At 42.2% G+C, this 23,546-nt stretch overlaps 1 protein-coding gene across 1 annotated transcript; it reads right to left on the reverse strand.

Annotated features, from left to right (window-relative positions):
* Positions 1 to 4,799: 4,799 nt before the first annotated feature.
* On the reverse strand, positions 4,800 to 14,327 carry LOC119655886 (ubiquitin-associated domain-containing protein 1). Its single transcript, XM_038062032.1, has 6 exons — positions 13,861 to 14,327; positions 6,030 to 6,489; positions 5,759 to 5,964; positions 5,571 to 5,688; positions 5,189 to 5,492; positions 4,800 to 5,028 (listed from the first exon to the last, which is right to left on the reverse strand). Exons 1-6 carry the CDS (start codon positions 14,073 to 14,075, stop codon positions 4,883 to 4,885), a joined length of 1,449 nt encoding a protein of 482 aa, XP_037917960.1. The 5' UTR covers positions 14,076 to 14,327; the 3' UTR covers positions 4,800 to 4,882.
* Between the last annotated feature and the right edge of the window lie 9,219 nt (positions 14,328 to 23,546).

Here is a 23,546-nt window from a genome sequence, read left to right on the forward strand (position 1 = left end):
ACCAATAGAGCACTTTGCCGTTTTTGTTGTTAACTCAGTCGCCCCAAGATGGATGCCTCGCGTTGAGGTCACCGCCGAGGATGAAGGCATCGAAACTGGCCGCAATTTTCCAGAGTTCGGAAAGAATGGGAGTGACATGACGACCTGTGCCGCCCGGGAAGTAAGCAGAGCCGTTTATTCGGAGGACGCCTTCACCGCTAATAGAAAGTCTGACTACTACTCACAGGCAGTTTGATACCAGTAGAACCGATGGGGTGCTATTTGCGTTAAGTTCCGCTTTGACTAGTATGACTGTGCTTCTGCCCGCGTCGTTGTGGAAAGTAATGTAACTAGGAGCATATAGTTTTACGCTGGGGGCTTCCTCCAGTATGGTTTCGTTTATCGTTAGAAATGAGCGAAAACAAAATTCCTTATTACATATTGTCCTCAGAGGCAGGAGCAAGTGAATGGCTTATTTTACATTTAAAACTAAAGAAGGAAATAGAGTCAAAAGACCCAAGCTGCCGGGCATTGTAGGACCGGCAAAGCCTCGGGATCGGAGAGTGAAAGTAAATCTCGAGCTCCGCGAAGGGTACATCAAAAATGTCCGACCTACGTATGTTATGAGACGAGGCGATACGGGAAGTAATATCCCAGTTGGCGGAGCAGTCCATCAGGCAATTGCAGAGTTTGAAAAGAGTACACATATCAAAGAAGATACGGCGTTGCTGTAGGGAGGGGAGATTAAGGGTGCGGAGTCGTGACGGATAATCAACCCGTGGAAGGTTCTTTTTGTAGAAGAGGGTCCGGGTGAATTTGCGTTGTACAGCTTCAAGAGTGCGGCAGTCACGGATGCGGTAGGGGAACCAGACTACACAGCAATATTCACGGATGCTTCTGACAAGGGAATTGAAGAGTATTAAGGAGGGCTGGATTGAGGTAAAGTCGGAGGAGGAACGTAGGATAAAACCAGACATTTTGGGAGCTCTATTAATGATGTCAACGAAGTGGGAATTGAAACGAAGTTTATCGTCGAATATTACATCCAGGTCTTTGAAGGAGGTCAGTAGTGAAAGGTGTTGTCCACTGAGAGAATAGAAGAAGGATGTTGGGGAGGGTTTAAGGGAATACCGCATCCAGTGGAACTTGTTGACATTTAGTATTAGCTTGTTGACTGAACACCAACGGTCTAAATTATCAAGGTTGGACTATAATAGAACACAGTCCAACGGAGACGAAACAGAGGCAAACAATTTAAGGTCGTCTGCGTAAAGCAAATATGGGCAGGTGAGGATGGAAGCGAGGTCATTGATAAAAAAACAGGAAGAGTAGGGGCCCAAGTATAGGGCCTTGGGGAGTACCAGAGGAAGGAGAAAAGGAACCAGATGAGTGACAATGAAAAGAGACTTTGCAGGAACGGTATGAGAGATAGGAGGAAAGCCAGGAGTTGGCTGAAGAAGGGAAGTCTAGTAATGAAAGTTTAGAGAGGAGAATGTTATGGTCAACGGTATCAAAGGCTTTGGAGGAATCGGTATAAACAGCATGTACCTCCTGTCGTGAATTCAAGCATTGAGAAATAAAGTTGGTAAAGACCAGAAGATTAGAAGCCGTTGATCTATGTTTCACGAAACCATGCTGCTTTTTGACAATGAAATGACCGAAGTGCGCGGTCAACCAGTCGTTAACGTATCTTTCCAGGATTTTGGAGCAAGAGGAGAGAAGAGAAATGGGGCGGTAGTTCACAGCAAGGGAAGGGTCTCCGGTCGTGAGGATAGGAATGATAAGGGCCTCTTTCCAGAGACGGGGAAAGTAGCATTCATCTAGACTTTTGTTGTAGATTGTACTCAGGAGAAGGGAAATGTGTTTTCTACAGTTAAGGAGGAAGAGATTAGGAAGCCCATCGGGGCCAGGTTCGACATTGGAGTCAAGATTACCAATGAGGAACTCAACCAAGGAAGGCGTAAGGAGAGGAATGGCTAGAGATTCGGAGGAGTCTGTAGTTACGAAAGGTGTAGAGGGTGGAGGGCTCGAGGGAGAAAACATTGAAGAGAAGTAGGTGCAGAGAAGGGCGCAGGATTGTTGTGGGGAGTTGGCAGTGGAGTCAACGAAGCTGATAGAAGAAGAGAGAGATTGAGTTGGATTACGAGAATTGCGAACGTGAGATCAAAAGGGTTTGAAGGGCGGCTTCGACGCTTTTCGCGTATAGCTCTAAAGTGAGCAAGATCGACGTCATTCTTAGAAGCCCGAAACTTCTCCCACAGAGTATGTTTCAAGCGAATGTTAATAAGATCTTCCGTTGTGAACCAAGTTGGGTGCGAACGTAGGCAGGGAGGGGAAGAAGGGACATAACAGAAGAGGAGATCAGAGAGGATATTGTAGAAGATGTTAAGAGCTTGATCACACGATGATTTGCTCAATATATGTACCCAGTTGAAAGACGCTAAAGCTGTATTCAGACCGTCAAAATTGGCTTTGCGGAAGTTGAACTTAGTGGGTTTACCCTTGGTTTTGGGTTTTGAACGAGGGAGCTCCACTTCAAATTCAACCGCGGGGTGGTGAGCGTCAGTTTTCACATACGGGGATGTGCACGGAAATAAAGAGAGATGGCCCTCGGAGAGGTTGGAAAGGAAGAGATCGAGAGTGAGGCCCAAGGAGTTTCTGGTGGTATTGAAATTCAGGCCAGAGCAAGTCTACATAAAGGAAGAAAGAGGGAGGAAAGAATGGGAGAGGTTGTTGAAAGGAATTGGAAGGCTAGGATGATTAGGCCAGTTGAGCATGGGGAGGTTGAAGTCTCCACAAAGGAAGAAAGGGAGGGAAGGGAATCTGACGTGAGAAGGGCTAGCACAGGGGACATATACACAAGAAACAATGAACGGGAGGAAATTGGGCGGGGAGACACGAAGAGCAACACAATCAAAAGGAAAGCCAGAGGAGGAGAAGACGAGTTGGGGGGGGGGGGGGGGGGAGTGTATCTTTTATTGCAATTAGGACCCCACCGCCGGCGAACTTCCGAGAAGCATCCCGGTCCCTGTCACAGCGGAAAGTGGAGTACCCTTCGGGGAGCTCGGAGTTTAATATGGGATCGTCCAGCCAGGTTTCGGAGATACAGATGGCATGGTGTTGCTGAGCCAGCACGGATAAATTAAAGGCACCCTTGGCTTGGTTCTTAAACCCCTTAACGTTCTGATAAAACAGACGGACAGTGAACATGGATCCAGTTATATAGCTCGGCGAGGCAGGCGGGATGCCCTGAAATTAACCCGCGAATTGGGGCGCTTGTATGGCTTGATGAATACACCTTCAGGCCAGAAAGAAGGGTTGCCGAGAACGTCAACTTCGTGTGGATAAGTTACCTTGAAAGATTCAATCACCCGGTCGGTGTTGTCTTTTGTGAGTTTAATGCAGGACAGAGGAGAAAGTAAACCAACTTTGCTCCTTATGTACTCCAGAACATCGTCCGTAGAAGTTTTGAACGCTAGCCTGGAGATAGGTGGGGACGCCACCTTTAGCTTGGAACCACTGGTATGGATGGATGAAGTGCCAGGATATATGGCAGTAGCGGGAAGCGGAGCGTCATTGGCGACAGGAACGATGTCAAAAAGTGGGGCGGCTGTGTCGCGATTCGTGACTTGCTGAGGAGGCTGCGGAGATTGTCCCGTTGTAGGCGCGATGGAGCGAGACAGGATCGGAGGCTCGGTGGGCCGTAACTCGTCGCATGAGGGCCGTTGGATCAGGGGTGTAGAGCCAGTGGAAGCAAACCTGCTGTAGGGAGGCATTGTAGGTGAATTCAACACAGATTTAGAGGCCTGGTGCATTGATCTTGGAGAGCATCCCGCAGATCCATCCATTAAGCGTCGGGGTTGCCTTGCCGATATTCCCAGTACCAGTCCGCCGCTTCTCCAATAAACAAGGTGTAGGCGTATTCCAATAAAATAGAAAAATTCCCTTGCAGAGTCGAATGATCTAAGGATTCGACTCGGAAAAGGAACTTTTCTATTGGCAGCGATCCCTCGGAGCCGTCATATTTTAAGCCCCAAGAGTTCAAGATGTGCGATATTTTAAAATCCGGTGCGGACCCACGCATCGGAATAGAAGCATGAGGGATCAAAGCGCTCAAAGGATCCCCCACATTCCCGAGCCTGGCTAGCACAGAGGCGTACAAGAACGTGTCGACTGAGCACTTTGATGGAGCTTCAATCTTTGCGGGCGGACCTACACGGTCAATTTCGCCAATTTTTTTTGTCGGTTTGTGGGATAGTTCTGCCCTCTAGGTCGTTGTCGACCACTTAGGTTGATCAACTAATCCTCCTATTTCCCTTAAGTTCATTACAACTGAAAAGTATAAAAAAGTGACTAGAAAATAATCAATACTATCAAGCGAACCAAAAAATAATGCTTTCATGCTTCACCTGTGCGACAAATATCACTAATGCGGTTTTCAGCTCCAACGAAATCAGTATACGCAAGCACCTACTATAGTTGCATTCTCTTTGCTTTTATAAACTCTCAGGTTTGCTAACGAATAATGAGCATTAATTCGGTTATATTTACATGAAATTTATCTAGTATCGACTAATGCCGTCAAATCAAGATAACTGTCGACCGGAAACACTATCTTAACGCAAAATAACGGCTTCAATTCCATTCAGAGTAGCTACCAGTCAAAGGATTGGCTAATTCAAAGTCCAACCAAAAAAAAAATTGAATACTGACATTCGTAGATTTGTATTTCGCTTCAAACCATTATCATCACTTCCTCTCTTCTCGGCAATACCTGGTCTATGTTTCGAAACATCGTTGCGTTTCAATGTGATAGTATCTGTTTCCTTGCATTTATTTTTTCTCAAAATTTTGTTCCTCACATGCTACTTAACTCTAGAAAAGAATAAATGCCCACCGGTAATTATCGAACATTATTAAATTGATTAATGCCTAGAATGTGCTTCTCTTCATGGTACTTTCGTAAAATATGCGATAAAACCGATGAGGTATCATTGTCTCCAAGCCACATACTTAACGCATTATGATTTTCCAACATTGATAGATAGGCTGAGGAGGGAACAAAGAAAACAAAATGAGAAATTAATCCAGGATTAAGGAAATTTTATCGCAGCCCATTGAGCTACTTTGCGGGCTTATCATCAGAAAAATAAGTGGAAATTCACCCGACCTTAGACAAGCGTATTTGTTTGCTACGTGGCGTACTTACCTATAAACATTTTCGGATTGTTAAGACTCAATTGAACCTGAGGTGATTCCATCATTGCTTTAAGAATTGGTGAATCATTTGATAGACCATCTCGTAATTCCGTTAGGCTAGTACTACGATTACCACACAGCCATTCACATGCAGCCGATTGATTATTTCGTGTCATTTTCAATGCTTTTATCACTTCCTTCTCGGTAAAACCCATATCTACAAGCGTTCGAACCATTTCCTGCGGCGGTGGTACATCACGGTGACTATAAGTACGAACAATATCCAATAGAGATTCGATGTTTTCAGCGACATTCTAAATGGATAAATGAAAACGAAAGAGACAAGGGAGGTTGTTGATTGGCCTAGTTGCTTTTTAGTTGATGCTACTCACGGCAGCGTGGAGAGACTTCGAAGTAGACGAAGGCATTTGGGAGGTGTCATCTTCAGGAACTTCCTCTATGCTGTTTTCATTCTCCACCAGCCAATCGAGAGCGGATGCATAGACTCCACTAGAGAAGAACAAATTCATCCAAACAAACCATAAAGCTCTGACAATACGGAGACCAATTTTCTACTCACTTATTAATTTTTAACGAATAAACGACTTTTTCTCTGGGAAATCCCATTTCAACAAGGCACTGGATCGTGTCACTTTGGTGTTTTCGTTTATTTAAAAGTCGTTGCCTTAACATTGAGATTAAACGGGTCGCAAAAGGCCCAGCTCCGATAACATATGCGGACGACATGGCCAAGGAAATCAGTACTTTCCGAACATCAAACTGCAACTGTAAATCGAACAATTCTAGAGTCAGGCAATCCAAATACAATAAAAAAAAATCAACACGCTTACATCAGACTGCAAAACTAATTCATTAATATCAACTCGAGGTGGTGCTGCATCGCTTGTTGGTATATCTTTTGTCGCCACACGTATATCATCTTCAGTTGGTCCATGCAAATTGTCCGTACTATTTAAAGGGTTTGTGCGTTTCGTGCTTAACAAAAATATCTCATTGTCTCTAATATTTGCCTCGTCCAATGTAACACCTTCATTCACCGGCACCGTTGAATCTGGTCGCACTAAACGGTATCGGGTATAAAGTTGCCGAACGTCAGGTGCAAATACTGGTAGCGAACCAGGTGTTTGTTGGAAATTGTCGATTGCTTGATTTTTCAATTCAACCAGTTTGGCATTGAGGGCAATATGAATAACTTGTGATTTACCGGTTGGACTGAAAACCTTAACTTTTCGAAAAGCACCCTTTGAACTTGTAGGAGTTGGTGTTGCAGATGTGTTTTCTTCAGATTTTCTGAAAATTGGATAATGAAGGGGTTCGGATTATTTTTTGTAGCAACCGATGAAATAATAAATTGAAATTTACTACGAACTTGAGGTAAATTACGGACGATGATTGAACAGAGGGAGGGAGGGAGGGGGATTTATTTTGAATATTTCAGAAAGAAAGAAAAAAGATACAACTTTCATGTATGTGATTGCAATTTGTGAACTCGAAAAGGGCCAATAAAATTAATTGCGAACTCTTGGCCGCGTTCGAGAGAAGAATTCTCCGAAGAATTTTTGTCCCCTTACATGAGGAAGGATGATTCTGTAGCCTACATAACGACGAAATCTATGAGCGATACCACGACCGTCTGATTATGAATAAAGGATAATCCAGCCCAAAAAGTCTATAAGATCAATATCTATGGTAGAAACGGTAGAAAGACGAACGATGGCGTAGTTCAGGTCGCCAGACAGCTTTTCGAGGTATTGAATTGGTGGACCTCGGCACAAAACCGAAGTATCTGGAGTTTCTTATTAAGGTAGGCCTAGACCGGATACGGTTGTTGCGTCATTGATGATGATGATAGAATGGACACTCGCAAATAAAGTCCACGGATAATTGTTGTAAAGGCAATAATTTTCCTTTTGTCCAAATTCAAAAATGCGTTCCTATCCCTTATTACCTGCCCTGGTACATATTGGTGACCTAGGTGTAGTCTTGACCAGGGTCCGTCTTCTGAAGAAATATTTACACTCCATCTTGCTTTAGTGTCCCGTTGGAGGATATTGCGTAGCATAGTGCAACTTAGCATTTTGTCGAGCGTAGAAATCATGGCAGAAAACGACCAAGTCCCCCCCCCCACTCCCTCAAAAGTTGAAAGTCCTTCTTCATTCCGTTTACTACAGTTTTGCAAAGTACGTCCTGCTTTGGAGTTTACCATCGTCAATGTGGGGTTCCATTCAAACCGCACCGTTAGAGATATTCAAAAAATAGTTCACGAAATTGCTCTGGGTAACCTGAGTCATGATGCTGATATCATCAAATCACCACCTGAATCCGACAAATACATGACCATCAAACAGTGAATTACCATCGCTTACGTTATATCCGAAGAAGTGGAGATTATTGAGCGTTTGACAAAACGAGAGTTTTGGAATCAAACACTTTCCCAGCTTCTCCGTGCAAAAGAACTAAAAGGAGGAAACGAAGTCGTAAACACATCCCCAAATCACCTTGACTGCAAGATATCCCTAGTCAATGTTCGGGCCATACACAGCATTTCGGAGGCAACCAATCAACCTCACGTTTTTACGGTCGTCGTTTTTATCGCCTGCAATGGTAGAGATCCGAAACCGTCTCAATTAATTAAGTTCGCGTAGATCATGTGAGCATCGTGATGGCGACCGCAGAAGATATCATGTAACAAAACCAGGAATTTTGCCTTATTATCACTGAAAGAGTCGGAAAACGTGTTCATGGATATATAACGCCAAATCTTCCGAAAACTAGAGCGAACATTAACGAATTCGAGAGTACGTCATCATCCAAAGTGGTTTCCAGCAACCTTTCCGGTCTAAGTTTTTAATCGACGTTTTTGTCATTCCACGTAATAAAACCTAAACCTGCTGCAGCCAAACCTTTGCCGCTAATGATGCCATCATCGAAATCTATGGCCAACAAGCGCTGACCGTCCGTCTTGGATCTTACCGGAATTCATCTGAATTTATTTCGTCTCTTGGTGCCGAATTCATTAAGCATTTTGGTTTAATCATCGTCATCAAAGATCCGCGCATTATCCACCCTTAAACAAAGTTGTCTTCACGATGATATCATAAATTCCTCGAACATATTGTTAAAAACGAAACACCACAGCAGCCCTTGGGCATCACCGTTTCATCTTGTGCTCAAGAGGAATGTTATACCTCATCCTTGTGATGATTAGCGACGACTAAATGCCGCAACAAAACCTGATTGAGCCGCGTACTCGTGTTTTCGAAATGGGATCTACCCAGATTGCCCCATTAGATACTCAGCGCCGAATCTGGCATCCCAGAAATAGCAATCACCACACTCTAGGAACTGTTTGAGTTTAACGTTGTGGGATTGGGGGTAAAGGAATACTGTCTAATTGTTTCAATGATTAATGAATGACTTGCATCGAAGTCTCGATTTCTGTTTGTGCTATATTGACAATTTGATAACATCTAGGTCACCGGAGCAACACGTAATGCATCTTCTTTTTGTATTGGAAAGGTTGAGCAGATTCAGAGTTATCATCAATGTCGCCAATAATATATTTACTGTTTCAGAAATCGAATAGCTCGATTATAAGTTACCAGCGGAAAGATAATGAATTCTAAGCCCAAATTTCGTATAGAAGTTCTGCGAAGTTATGAAAGAACATCGATTTCTAAACGACTTCATCACTTTTTTGGAACGATCGGACGCTTGAAATCATCCTAGCAAACACGAAGAAAGCTGGAAAGAGTTCAATTAACTGAATTTCCGATGTCAGCAAAAACTTTGAGACTACCCTTCTGGAGTATTACCAGCCAAATCAAAAGTTTGCTTTTACCGCCGAGGCATCAGATGTAGAAATAGCCCCCAAAAAATTATCGAGACCATAATAGTTACCACTCGCATACTTCCAAAAAAAGTTACACCCCGGGAGTCTCTAGCAGGCGTCGATAGTTCTTTGCCGATGGAGTGATGAGAGCCTGATACTGCCAAGATGACAGTTATGACTTGTATCAGGGTAGTATGCATTGAAATAATCACCAATCGACACTATCTGTTTTCGACTTACTATAATATGGGGGACCTCGTAGCTCAGCAGTAGGACTTTAATCGTTAATCGTGCATAATCTAACTTCACTTATGCTTCGTCAGTTCGAGGTCAAACATGGATTCAAAGGATCTCGGCAGTGCACCCACCGCATTAGTCTTTGGAATCATTACAAGGATTCCTAGAAAATAGATTATAAATGCCAAATATTTCCCGATGTGCACTTGCAAATAAAGTTGGCGGATTATTCGTTGTAAAGGTAATGGTTTTCCTTTGGTCCATATTCGACAATGCGTTCCTCAGAGTGGTCGAAGGGGCTCACCAGGGATTTCTCACTACAACGCATCATCATCATCATCATCAAAGCAGGGGATATATGATCGTGTACTGTTACCAAAATACTCTCGAATTCGGCCTTTCAGATATCTAACTACAAGCAGTTATTTGCTTGTTAATAGGGGCGGAGAAAAACATGTTTAAGATAATGCAGTCAACTTTATTACATCGGTTTAGTACTGATTTTCTTTGCAGAGTGTCCTGATAGCTGAGTGGTTAGAGCACAAGCCTGTCGTACGTAAGATCGCGGTTCAAATCTTACTGGTGGCAGTGGGATTTGATCGTGATGTGACGTCGGATACCAGTCGACTTAGTTGTGAGTGAGTGCCTGGGTCAAATCAGGGTAATAATCTCCTATAAGGTACTATAATCCTGTAGTGTACCGTTACGGTCTTGAATGAAGTGCTCTAATACACTTCAAGGCCCTGATCCAATATGGAATGTTACGCCAACGATTATTATTATTCTTTGCATTACAGAAAAGAATTGCGTAACGGATGCTTAATCAAGAACTGCAGCTATTGAATTGTACCAAACGCAGTCGGTAAATAACGAGCTGAATGAGCTGCATAAAGTTAAAACTGGATAGATCATTATGTGCTATTTATTGTGGCTTTTCAAACAGGTATACCTAGACCGTACATCCCAAAGCCTTTGATATGACGAAGTTGAATTTGCCATCTCGAAGCGCCTAATAACAGCTGATCAATTAGAGCAAGGATGCTTTCGGAAATAACGCTGCGTAATGAAGATTTGGATGGGAGGACGAGACCTTAACGTCACGTTTATCTGTCGGCTATCCTCGTCCTCCAACGTCAGTGATCTAAATATCCCGATTTCGGTTAGCTGTGCACATTAAAATATATCTCTGGATAATGAGATTTTTGTGGATGTTTTGCAATGACGGCGGCAGACGCCCTTCAAGCTTTCAAGCTGACGCCAATATAATCATCCAGAACAAGGTTGGTTCGCGTGGGCGTGAGCCGCAGTTCCGAACAAAGAAATTCGAATCTACGACCCAATTTAAAAAAGTTATCTCCGAACTGAGCCAGGAATTCCTTGCACAAACGTTAAAAGATCGGCCTAGTAACTGGCTTCGCACTCTGGAATCAACAGCGTTCTTAGCAGCATCCTTCGCGCATTGCGATTAAAGAGTCCGTTAACAGTGTCCAAACTGTTCCTTTGGCTACGACGACTATCCGAAAACATACCGAGACTGGACGTGGGCACTCCAAGTCAACCTTGGTTTTGGAGTTAAGGAAGTTTAATGGCAGGAACTTGTTCGTCGGAAGCAGTAAATCATCCCCATTCAACGGCCGACTGTTTGTAACATACGCCCCAGTTTGTACAATTTTACAGTAACAACGTTTGGATTGCGAAACGCCGACCAGTCCTTCCAGTAAATTGAGAATGAGACTTAAGAATTTTTGTGTTTGAAAAGCCCGATGAGCGTGAGTAGCACTTACGTATATAGCGGGGCAGACCCACTCTGTTGCAAACGCCTTATCTCTGGTGGATGAGACAATCAATCTCTTGATCTGAAGCTGCAAAGTTATTATTATCGAAGGATCAATTATTTGGTGCGATGCAATCCTCTCGTCGCCCGAACCGGTTGTTCTTAGAAGCATGCGGAGATGAAATTTCGACGTGTTTTGTCATCATTGGCACCCTACAGCCTGTGTTAACTTCAGGCAAAATCAAGGAGATTCATATAGCCTAGGATACGTAGTAATTTTCGGCAATGGTCACGCTGCGCAATGGTAGCGTTGGGCAGGACAGGAAAGAAGAAATCCAAACTTGCCAGTGCCCAAAAAAAGATTCTAGTAGATCTTTATTAGTATTCAAACTGTTCATATAGTGCGGTGGTTTCAAGTACTCAATCACCTTGCGTGACAGGTTTTCGCGTTGACCTTGGATCTGCCTGTTGAAGGATTAGGTGGCAAACTCGCTTGCTGGAAGGTTCTTTTCTGGAACTCATGCTATAGTGCACCGAGCAGTGTCACGACCAGCGTCGCTGAAAGCTCTCCTAATGCGCCACCAAGTAAAGCAAATTGCCCCCCGCTGCTGCCAAGAGTGTTAATTGGCATACGAAACAGTGTTGAAAGAGATCCTGGGTGCATCGCCTGAATAGTTAGTACTCGGAACTACTCTTCGGTGGCTCGGTGAATGATTCATCAACAGTGAGAACAATATCAGTCATTGCGAGTTCTGTAACAAGTTACAGAAGCATATGCAAGAACTCATCCCCGCCCAACCGCCCGGCCGTAGGATTAGAATACCAGGCGCTCGTTCATAGATTTTTGAATGGATCGACACCGAAATCTTTCATCGTATCGTTAAAAGGACTGGAGACTGGAGACATGAAGAAACACCGGTAGAAGCATCGTCCTCTTTACATTACATTTCTGGAATTAGATAAAGCGTTTGACCGTGTGCCAGACGAACTCATCTGGTACGCTTTACGACAACAATTAGTACCAGAAGAACTCGTGCGCTGAGTTCAATTGCTTTACCACGACCCGAAAAGTAAAGTTCGAAGTATGGCGGGTGTATCAAAACCGCTTCGTGTATCTGTTGGTGTTCATCAAGGAAGCACCCTCTCAACACTCCTTTTTGTTCTTCTTATGGACACCGTCACACGGGACATCCAACGTCTAGCGCCCTACACACTGCTTTATGCAGATGATGTTTTCCTAGCGTCTAATAGCAAAAACCACCTCAAGCAATTTGTCCGAAAATGGAATGATCGCCTCATTCAACACGTTCTCTGATTGAATCTGAATAGAACTGAATTTTAGACGACTGATCCCCATAAAACAGGCGCAATCACTGTCAGCGGCAGTGGTCTGCCCAGAACTGAGCGATTTAAATACCTCGTATCAACGCTATAACCGAATGGAGAACTGCGTTATGAAATTGCTTCATGCATTAACGCAACCTGGATGAAGTGGCGTTCCACAACTGGTGTCCGTTGTGATCGACGTATCAACGAATCAAATCTAAAATTTATTGTAATGTCGTCCGTCCTGTCGTCCTCTATGGTTCTGAGTGTTGGCCGACTGTATAAGACACTGAACGGCGTCTTGCGTTAATGGAGACGAAGATGTTGTGTTGGACTAGTGGCCTGCCACGTTGTGATTACATCCGAAATGGGGATATCCGCGATCGTTATGGGGTTGCACCGATCGTGGAAAAATTGCTAGAGAGGCATCTTCGATAGTATGACCACGCAATTCGCGCTAACGAGAATTCATTTGGCAAGGTTGATCTGAACATCGAAGTCGTTGGTAAACGACCAGAAGGTCGGCCGAAACAACGGCGACTTGATACGTTGGATTGGGATCTCCAGATCCATCGAATGTCACCAATCTTGTAAAAGAGAGTAACGAGAAAGGAAAGCTGCATGCTGCAGGGTATTAGTTTCACTACTGATGTCGACCCAAAACCATAGAACAAGAAATTGAGTTGCCTGACTAGCGAAAAACACCGAAAAAGTGAGATCCGCTGCCGCTTGATCTGTTGGACACTTTTTATTCTTGACGGATGCCACTAGCACGAGCATCCTTCATAGATGCTTTTCCAAAATGCACTACTATTTCTACTCAGCTTCCAATAAGATTCGTCCAAACTAAGTTCAGTGGTTAGAACTCCCAAATGCGAAACTGCTGAGGAAAAAATCTAAGGTTTCAACCTGAGGCAATAAAATTAAAGTTTGGAATGGCTGGCTTAGTCCTTTCCTGAGACGTAAGAGATATCTGCCCTACTAAACTCGTCCTGTAGCCAACCCTATTTACTCCCTACTAAGCGTTGAGCCAAAAGCCAATTCGACGCTGAAAATGTATTATTCTGAGAGAGTAATTATTCTGGCCGTGGTATAATTCTCCTACCTGGACGAACGCCTCGATTGAGTGTTTCCCATGCGCGCCTCTTTCCTTCTTGCCGAATTTCGATACAAACAATTTGCCCAGCTTAGCTACATACACATCCGAAATCAATTTCAATTCCCTCTAAAAGGCGACTACTAACCGTTTTCGGAACATAGAAACCAACTTTTCCATGATTCAACCAACTTTCGCGCGTTTTCTTCGTCGAATTCGGAGATCCCTTCAATGCGAGAGCGGAACGGCCGCGGATGGCATGCCCAGGATCCGCAACTGCTGCAGGCGGTAGGGACAGGTCTTACTTAATTGGGGTGCAGCGGACTAAATCGGGGGTTTTGTCTTGCCTCGGGATCAGAAACAACAGATCAAACACAACAAAATAGAGACACTTACAATTTTGACGTAGTCGCTGACGATTTTTGTTTTTCGCTGACTCGACGACTTGAATTCAGGCTCAGAGCCGGCGATGCACTTGTCGACGCACCCGACGGGATCGCCGATCCTGACGTCGCGCCTAACGTCGATGACGCCACATCGTCATTTCGCTTCCTCGAGGCTAACCATCTTGCGCGACGTTCAGCGAATTTTTCACGAACCCACGGGATCATGGCTCCACCTCGTCCTCCATCTACTCTGCGCTGCTTGTTAGGTCGATTATTTCCACGATTCGCAACCACATCGCATTTTCTCGGGGCTTCCTCTCAATATTGGGGTTTGTATTTGCTGCGAGATTTCGTTGCTGTCATCGTTTGGTAATTAGATGCGATTAGGTTGCATGGGTGATGCAAATCTTAGGGAAACTGCTGATAGAGAAATTTATGTTTTTGTTTATTACCCCCGAAAAATGTCTTTCAGGAAGGGTAAACTGTCAATGTGACAAATGGAATGAGCTATTCGTCCAGCTAGGGGTGGGTTGTAGCTATCGAGGAATGTATAAAATTCATGACCGGAGACATGTTTGCCATAAACTGAGCACAATTTGACCCACATCGGGTAAGTTCCGGTGGGAGGACAACATGTGTGGATATTTGAAGGGACCGCGGTCATTCTTCATTTTGGCGGCATTTGATGTGGTCTACGTTTGTCCTGTTGTGATGTCATCGTTCAAATATAGTAAATTTAACAAAGTGCAAATATATTGTAAGTCGGAGTGGAAGCCAAATTGTTTTTAGTTGTTAATTCACAATGAGCTGTTTACACGATGCACGTGTTCCTCAAGTTATTCCAGAATTTTCTGGAGTCGAAATTCAGAGTTTCGTTTCGAAAGTGGATTATTAAATACAAATGGTAAGCTCCTGCAATCAAGCATCTAGATTCTAGGATTAAATATTCCCTACAAAACCCAGCTTTATCGTTGTGTCTAGTTTGTAACTTTCAGAGGTTAGTGAATAGAATTAATCAGCCTCGCTAGGAGACAACTCCCAAAGCATTATTAAAGTTCTTGTTTCCTCTGCAATACAAGGAGTGCTGAATAAGGAATTAGAATAATCACTTCCCAAGCGTTTCTTTTAATGTTTATTGCTGAAACAGCTTGAGTACTTTGCAAGTCTTGTCTGCCGAGAACCAGACTCTGCCTCTGTATGTTTAGTTTGGATTCACAGGCAATCTCTGTGTCCTTCGAGAAGGCCTTTTCTAATAGGCTGGTTAGACAAAGTATATCGTTATAATATAGTCGAATCCGTATGATATCGTATCAACTCTAGGATATTCCAATAGTTTAAACGATGTCTAAACTAATAGCAACTAACGATATGGGACACTCCCAGTACGAATCGCCTAACAGGTTGTTTGCATATGCAAAAACATCCTAGTGCCAAGGCTGGAACAATATAAAAGGGATTATGTAAGCTCAATGATATTGAAATGTGAAATATCTGTGAACTTTTGGTAGGGCAGGCACAGCAACCCGAACTCGACTGGGAGAGCTGTTTGTCTCAGGCAGTTCAAACCTAACCCAACACATCTCAACCAGAAGTGCAGGATTTCATCGCGTTATATATGGTCTCGACTCGAAGGGAAACTTCTGTTGTCTGGCCTCAAGTCAAAAAAGGTCTATTATTTGCCTCATGGAAAAATCACTAAGTCTAGCTTGGAGTTGGTTAGACCCGTCACATAGGGGACAACCTGGTTGGCAACTTACAGCGGAATTGCAAGCTGTGGTTTTTCGCTTATGCTGCAGCTACGATTACGAAAATATCAATTTTGATATTTGTGAATGGAGCATCAGGTTGGAAACTAAGTTGCACTTTCTGTAGGGTATTATTATTATTATTCTGTGCAGGGAAAGTCACACCGCGTCCTTAAAGAACTATTGTGCCCCTTTTACTGGTTATAGTGTACCTATTGACCATAGTATCTCAAGCAAGCCTATAACCGTCAGCAACTTTAGAATGTTCCCTACTTTCAGATCTTTCAGTTTTGCATCTGGTATTAAGTGTCCTCCCAGGCCTCGACCTATTTTGCACAAGTGCCGGACACTGTCCCAGGATGTATACAGAGGTTTCGTCATACTGTTCACAAAACCTGCAGGCAGTGTCCGTAGATATCCCTAGCTTCCCTAGGTGATAGTTCAGCCGACGATGAGCAGTGAGAATTGTCACTATGATTCGGAGGTTCTTTTTGGTGAGGTTTAAGCAATCCTTTGTGCGCATGGGTTCGTATCCCCCTCCATCCCTGGTAGGCCCGCCCAGTATAGTTCCCTCAACCGTTCCTCTTCATTTCTTAGAGTCATAGCCATGAAACCGTTTCCGATTCCACAGAAGGGTTCTGGCCCGTGTGAAGGCGTCCCTGCTCCCTTCTTGGCTAGTTCGTCCGCTGCCTCGTTGCTTTCCAACCTAGCATGGCCTGGAACCTGAAGTATCTAGACCTTGTTGGACGAGCCGAGTGTATTCAGTCTCTCAAGGCATTCCCATACCAGTTTAGAGTTCACCTGGTTGGACCTAAATGCCTCGATCGCTGCTTGGCTATCGGTGAGAATAGCTATGTTCTGCCCCCTGTAGTTCCTTTGGAGATTAAAGGAGGCACATTTGTCTATGGCGTAAATTTCCGTCTGGTATTTGCTAGTGTACCTGCCCATTGGCTCAAAGTACATTTTCCTTGGACCAATGACACCGGCACCCGCTCCCTCTGCTGTGAGGGATCCGTCAGTGTACCAAGTAATCAGTTGCTGGTTTAAGCCGCATGTCGCAGCCACGCTCTCCCAGTTTGCCTTGTTACTCCAACGTGTTTCAAACTTCTGATCTCCTTAAGTAGCTTAAGTACTGAGGAAGAAAGTAAGTAGCTTTCGAAATACGTATTTACTAACTATTAAAATATATTGTAGTAGGAGCAAGCTATCTAGTTTTATTTTTATTTAGAAGAACTACAAGCATCGGAACGATAACTATTCTCGATGTCATGTTATCCATAATTCGGGATACCGCCTAGAAAGAATATCAATCTTCCTTCGATCTAGACAGCAGTAGGGTAATTTGCAACCTTAATAGGGTAAAACATCTGTACTCCTCAAGATTTAAGAATTCATGATCTGCGGAAAATGAATTGCAATTTGGTTAGTAAACCAGTTGAAAGTCTGTACTTTGCTTTAAAAAAGTGAACTTTCCGGCCGAACCGTGTTTCTCACGGAAAGTTTTCCTTAGTTTTCATTGCTCGGATTCAAAATCCTACCACTAAGAAAAGCGTTTTTTATTATTTTAAATAATTAATCGCTAGAAACACCGCATAATTACACTCAACTTAAGGGTGGGTTTGCAGCCAATTTCTAAAAATTGTAGTAATATACTGTTATTAACTCTTATCTGAACAGAAATATTTTCGATCGTAGACACCATGCAGTGGTAAGCTCTTGATTTTTTTTAAATTCATTCCCCAACTTTCCAACAAATGTCAGAATTAAAACCGGATTCGGAAAGTACTCACCGAGCCCTACACACATGACTATATTTGGTGAAAAAAAATGTCTTACACAAAACCTTAAGGCATTAGACGCTGCGTCATCTTGGAACCAGCGTGACCGGAAATGTGTTTGTGATTGTACAAAAAGGAGCGATTTCCACTTGTTGCTACGTTTAGTCTCGTTATTCTCAGGGCAGAGGTGAAGTAACGTCTGATGAGAGTTGCTTGTTCTGGACGAAATTGTTAGTCGTTTTTTTTTTGCACGTTTCCTAGATATACAAATTGATCGATGCCTTCGATACTTTGTCCATTGATGCAGAAAGGGGAAGTGCGATGATTCGTCGAATTGAGAATCTTGATTTTGCTGGCATTTATCTTTCTCGCTTTCCAAATCCAGTGCCATTTGACGAAGTTCCATGACCCGGTGAGGGACCAAATAGATGTTATCAGCGTAGTCAAGATGTTTGAGAAGAGATATCATCGTCCATTGAACTCCTTCTCCTTACAAGGCAGCAAAACGAACGTCACTGATAACAAGAACAAGAAGAAATAATATTAATGACAATCCTGGCAGACTTCTGTTTGGATCTCAAAGTCCTCCGAGATTTTACCTCGGTGCGGCACATGACCTGCGCCATCATGTCGTTCTGAAAATAACTTTTAGTTTCTCTGAAATGCCCCTCCTGCTTAGAGTATTTCGGATGTACTCCCTGTTCGCACTATCGAAAGCTTTCTCCAAATCGATTTAGAGCAGGAAAATTAGAAATTCATACTCCACGCACTGTTCCAAAATGATCGGCAGGGTGTTGATTTGCTCAATGTAAATAGGAGGATCCGGCCAGGAAGCCAACCTGCTGTCTGTCGATCAATCTCTCGAGGCGATCATCGATGCGTTCCAGGTTAATTTCAGCTATTATCTTTCCAACAACAGGGAGCACGTAGATACCCCCAATTGTCACATTCGAAACGGGTGCCCTTTGGAATCTTAGCGATCGTCCACTCACTGGGGATTCCCAAGATTTCCGTACGAGTGGAAGTAGCAGATATGCAGTAAGTTCAGGTGCAGCGATAAATAACCTTGCGGGAAGATCGTCGAGCTCAGCGACTTTACTCCGTTTGAGTGCTTGATGGCCGAGATGATTCTTGGAGGAACAGTCCGTATCCACATGTCATGGCGGCTAGCTATTTCATCCTCAAGAGGAAAAATTTCATCGGATGTGATGGAGTTAAGAACTACGATGAAGTGTATTTTTCAATTTTTTAGCTGGTCTTCATCATGTACGGAGGTCGACGTTGACGTCCTTCGCAGGACTATCAAGAAATTTGCGACCACATACAAGCTCTTTCGTGATGGGGTCTACACTTCTGAAATCATTACGTTTTGCGGCATCATCCGCTTTCCTCGGCAGCGCAATAACAGCTTCACTTTTGTCACGGCGCACACTACGCTGAATTCTCGCGAATTCGCACGGCATTGGAGTTCGAGTTCGTCACACATGCACGCACAAATATGGTGGTGCGTCGGTTTCCATTTTTTTTTTTCTATATATTGGTGCTTACTCATAATTTTCTTAACGAAAAAGGGGTCCTGATTCGTTAATGGTAATACTCCCCAAACCATTGCAGATGACGGCATGTTTAACGGTTTTCTTAATGCAGGACTCATCAACAAACCTAATATTTTTAAATATTGAATGGTATTGAAAACAGTAAAAACATTAAAATTAATTAAATTTAACGGTTCTGAACGAATACCAATATTCATCTTTTTCCAATATTCTACGCTCAATTTTGAATATCGCTTAACGAATTCAAGTTTCACTTTCTTCATTCTCTTTTTCCGAAGTCCATTTGATCATGGACCGTATGCCAGTGCAGAAGTGAGGCAGCGTCTGGTGAATTGCCTTTTCCTTGGATTGAATCTTCACTCGTATTTTTTTGAAAACTTGATTGCTCTTCAGCCTAAAAAGAGGGAAACAAATTTTCTTCTTAAATGGGCCTCCCTCAACGCCCAAACAAAAAACTAAGTAAATTTTGGCATAAAAATTTGTCCTTATTCAGACCGGACAGAACCCTTAATGTTCTGTAAGAGATCAAATGGGACTAGATTAAATATATCTGCTTAAAATGAACTGCATAAACGCCTTGAAGTTGTGTTTGGTAGATAAGTAGATACAATACGTTTTGGTGTTTTCGCTTATGCAATATAATTTACAAGAAAGTTGTGGACTTGTTGGTTGTTTTGAAATTGAAAGAAAAAAAAATTAAGAAAAGTATGTGGTGCTGAAAAAACCCCAGTTTGGCAAACAATGTGGACAGGGGTTTGGTATGTTAAGGGTTAACGTGTATTTTCTCATTGTTTATTGATGTCGTGGAAATTGTTTATTACTTTTTATGTTTTTATAAATCATAGGTCTAACATTCGATTTCCATTAATTTTGAGTTTTCCTTTTTCAGCATTCACCTCACCTGGAAAATTCAAACTCGAATGGCTACGATGGGGCAAGTTTCCATAAACTACGAACTGGAAGCAGACAAATATATTGTATAACCAATTCGCTTGGCTGATTTAATTTTGCGACATTTATTTTTCGCCTTCTTGAGTAGAAGACGTTGCTTAAGGTAATGGCTTTCGGGGGTAACTCAAATGTTTGGCTTAATTTTGGGGGTCAAAAGTCGTCATTCACACATCTGCATGTACCTTTTTTTTTCTGAGCGGGCATGAGCGTACGGCGTGAAACAACGCAAGAGTTTAACTGCAAACTGATTTCGGGATATACACCGAAATCGCTGGGACCCCTTAATTTTGCATAAAATTCCAACAATCATTGGAACCTTTTGGTACAAATCAGAGTTACCTAGGTCGAAAACCACAGTGAAATTGTTAGAAAAGTTGAAGGAGCAAAAGTTAATCAAACATATTAAGAGTATTTAAAGGCTTAATTGGTCCAGTGTTCTAGTGAGAAAAACTCTTGAATTTAACAGTATATTTAAAATGTAGTCCAGCTAAGCACTCTTAAATTTTGTATGATTGCCATATACCTTCATATGAGACATTACGCTCGCGTGCTGCTGCCGATTGTTGGCAATATGTTCCAGTTCCTTACAAGATTTTCCGAAGAACCTACTAGTTTGATAAATTTGCTGAATCCTGTGTTCAAGATAAAAAAAAATTCGTCACAGTGGCGAAGCAAAGAAGGAAAATTTCCAAAATGAAGAATGCACTGTCCCGTATGTGATAATAAGGTAGGGTTCCGCTCTTACATGACATGAGTATGCTTTGCTTTTTTATTTAATTACCTTACGATGTGAAGAATTTAAAAAGGAAATTGTTTGATTATCGTTGAATAATGCAACATATGAAAGTACCAGACTTCAGGTTTGGTAGAATTATCGGCCGATAGACGGATAAAAAGCATTTCTATCAGAGCCAAGCGATTTTCTCGTCCTCATAAGAAACTGGAATTCGAAAGTTTTGAATTACAGCTCCCCAGAGGACAAGAGTAATCTCTACTCCAAAATACTACACAAAATCTTTCTTTTTGTATAGCATAGGACGGGTTTGATACATGCTAATATCGCCGCAACGAAACCGCGTAACTGGTTTTATCGGTGATTTTTCCCTAAAAGAATTTTCTGAATTATATATGTCCTGTCCAAAACTACTTTCGATCCTTTATCGACTGTGGTAGAAGCTAAGGACTAGATTAAAACATATCTATTAAAATAGCCAAATAATTCACTCTTGAATTGTGCGGTTCGCTGTAATAGACACATTCAATCGCGGTTAGCTTCAAATTTCAAATAAAGTGGAAACTTCCGTCCTTATCAAAACCGAGGAAGAAGATCTACTTATCCTCGGCTGACGAAGGGGACAAGAGCAACTGTCTTGTATTGCCTGCATAGAGTTTCTAACTATGCAGTTGTATGAAGACATACACATACCGTATGCCAACATGAAATACAATAGTCAAAAAAGTTTGTCAAAAATGCCCAATAAAATGAACACAAGGGGAAAAGTATGAAATCAATCTGTTTATTATGCCAGAATGGATTGTAACTCAAAAGAAACATTATTCAATACACATGTAATAATGAAATCAATCGCGCTCAAAAAACAGAATCAAAACAGTTTTTAATACTTCGTGTATCCATCGTTGGCTTTAATTACGGCTAATAACCGACCAGGTATCGATTCCACCAGGGTTCGAAGGTAATGCTTCCCACACATTACCATTATTCCATTCTTCGAGGAGTCGCGTTCTCAGTTCTGCCTTATTTGTGACCGGGTGGGCGCTGACGAATAGGTTTTCAATGGGATTGAGATCCGGTGATTGGGAAGGCGTGGGTGATACTTTAGGCCAGTTGTAAAGGAGCCATGGCCAGATTACATACGCTTTATGTTTCCGATCGTTATCCTGGTACAGCTGGAACGAGTTTAAGGTGCTTAGTTTCTCAGCACTCTGGCGCAGATTTTCTTTTAAAATTTTGATGTAGTCTTTGGCAGGTCATCGTTCCTTCAATAAACTGCAGTGCGCCTATTCTAACGCCGCGAAACAACTCCAAACCATGACGTTTCCGCCACTATGTTTAATGTTCACATTCACATTTTTCTCATTAAATTCAGCGTGTTCTTTTTCGCCAGAATTTTACCTTTCCATCGCTACCCAACAAATTGAATTTGAACTCGTCACAGAAGGTAACCCTTCTCCAAAAAGTTTCGTCTTTCAAGATATACTTTTCTGCAAACTCGAGCCGCTTTTTCTTATTCATTGAGGAGATGTACGGTTTATTGCGAGTGGTTCGGGAATTAAAACTGGTACTTTTCGGCAGGTTTCTAGTTGTTTAACCCAAATTTGTTTACAGTACGTTCCGAGTAATGTGTTCAGCATTTACTTTAGGATTACACTGAACTTTTCGAGGGATTATCCCCTTATCTTGCAACGGCCGTTTTCAGATCGACCAGAGCGTAGTATCCTGTCAATCCTATCCTCGTTTTTATAAGCCCGGAGTATTTTATAAACAATGCATGGTCTCATATGCAATAATTCTGGAATTTTGTAACCCAATAAACCTTTTTCCGAACTAAAAATCACCCAACTGGCGCTTTTCAAAGTATCACAGAATTTACGCAATATCTTTCATTTTTTGTTATTTTACGCGATCACGCGGTGGGAGCTGTGGGCGCTCACGCATACTTTTACGTCGAATTTAAGGGGGAGTCCCCATACATGCAAAAGGGGGGTATACATTTTTTTCATCAAATATAGTCATATGGGGTATCGGTTAGCACTTTCCGAAGCCGGTCTTCATTTTGACATTTGGTGGAAAGGTGTTGATTGCGGGGGGTCCAAAGTGATTATTTCTTTAACGGGCCGATTCTCAGAAACTACCAAACCAAAAAATCAAGAGGCTACCACTATATGGTGCCTAGGCTCCGAAATACCTTCTATACCGATATTCTTTCAAATAAAGCTAATAATAGTATATTATTATAATTTTTGGTAATTGGCTCTACAACCCCCCTTAAATTTATCTTAGCACCACGAAATTGTGCAGTAATGTAGGCTATAACATAGAGCATGATGGAAATCGCACTATTACTAACAAAGTTAACAGGTCAAAGTTGTCTTTGCAAATTCAAGACTGAATTTTAATAACACCCGAAAGTGGATACGCTCACATAATATATGCATATATTACATGCTACGTAATAATGAGGCAAATGCACACTCAAATGTCTTAATATAAGAAATACACAAAACCTTTCATACCTGAAGCGTTCTTTATAAACTTTTTTTTGACCAGTGTAATTGCAAAGATGTTGAAGGGCATTGATAAATGCTGAAAATAGTTGCACATATATGTGGCTGTGACAATGTAATTATGGCAATGTTTGGTAAAAACTTGATCAACCAGAACCTTAAGGTGATGACAATCGTGCAGCGTAGTTTCGGGAAAATATTCAATCAAAATAAAACTGCCAATAAATAAACAAAACAATTTTAAATTTACAGTCCTATTTATAAGCCAGAGAATTTAGTTTAACTAACCTTTGGTAACGTAGTAGGACAAGATTAAATTCTACTCAAAAAAACTATGCAATGTGTTCCAATTTGCATAGGTTTCAAAGTTAGATACAAACTTTTTCATATTAACTAAAGCAAATTTTCATAGATAGCAAT

This window comes from Hermetia illucens, chromosome 4 (assembly GCF_905115235.1).
Source record: "Hermetia illucens chromosome 4, iHerIll2.2.curated.20191125, whole genome shotgun sequence".
Lineage (NCBI taxonomy): Eukaryota > Metazoa > Arthropoda > Insecta > Diptera > Stratiomyidae > Hermetia > Hermetia illucens.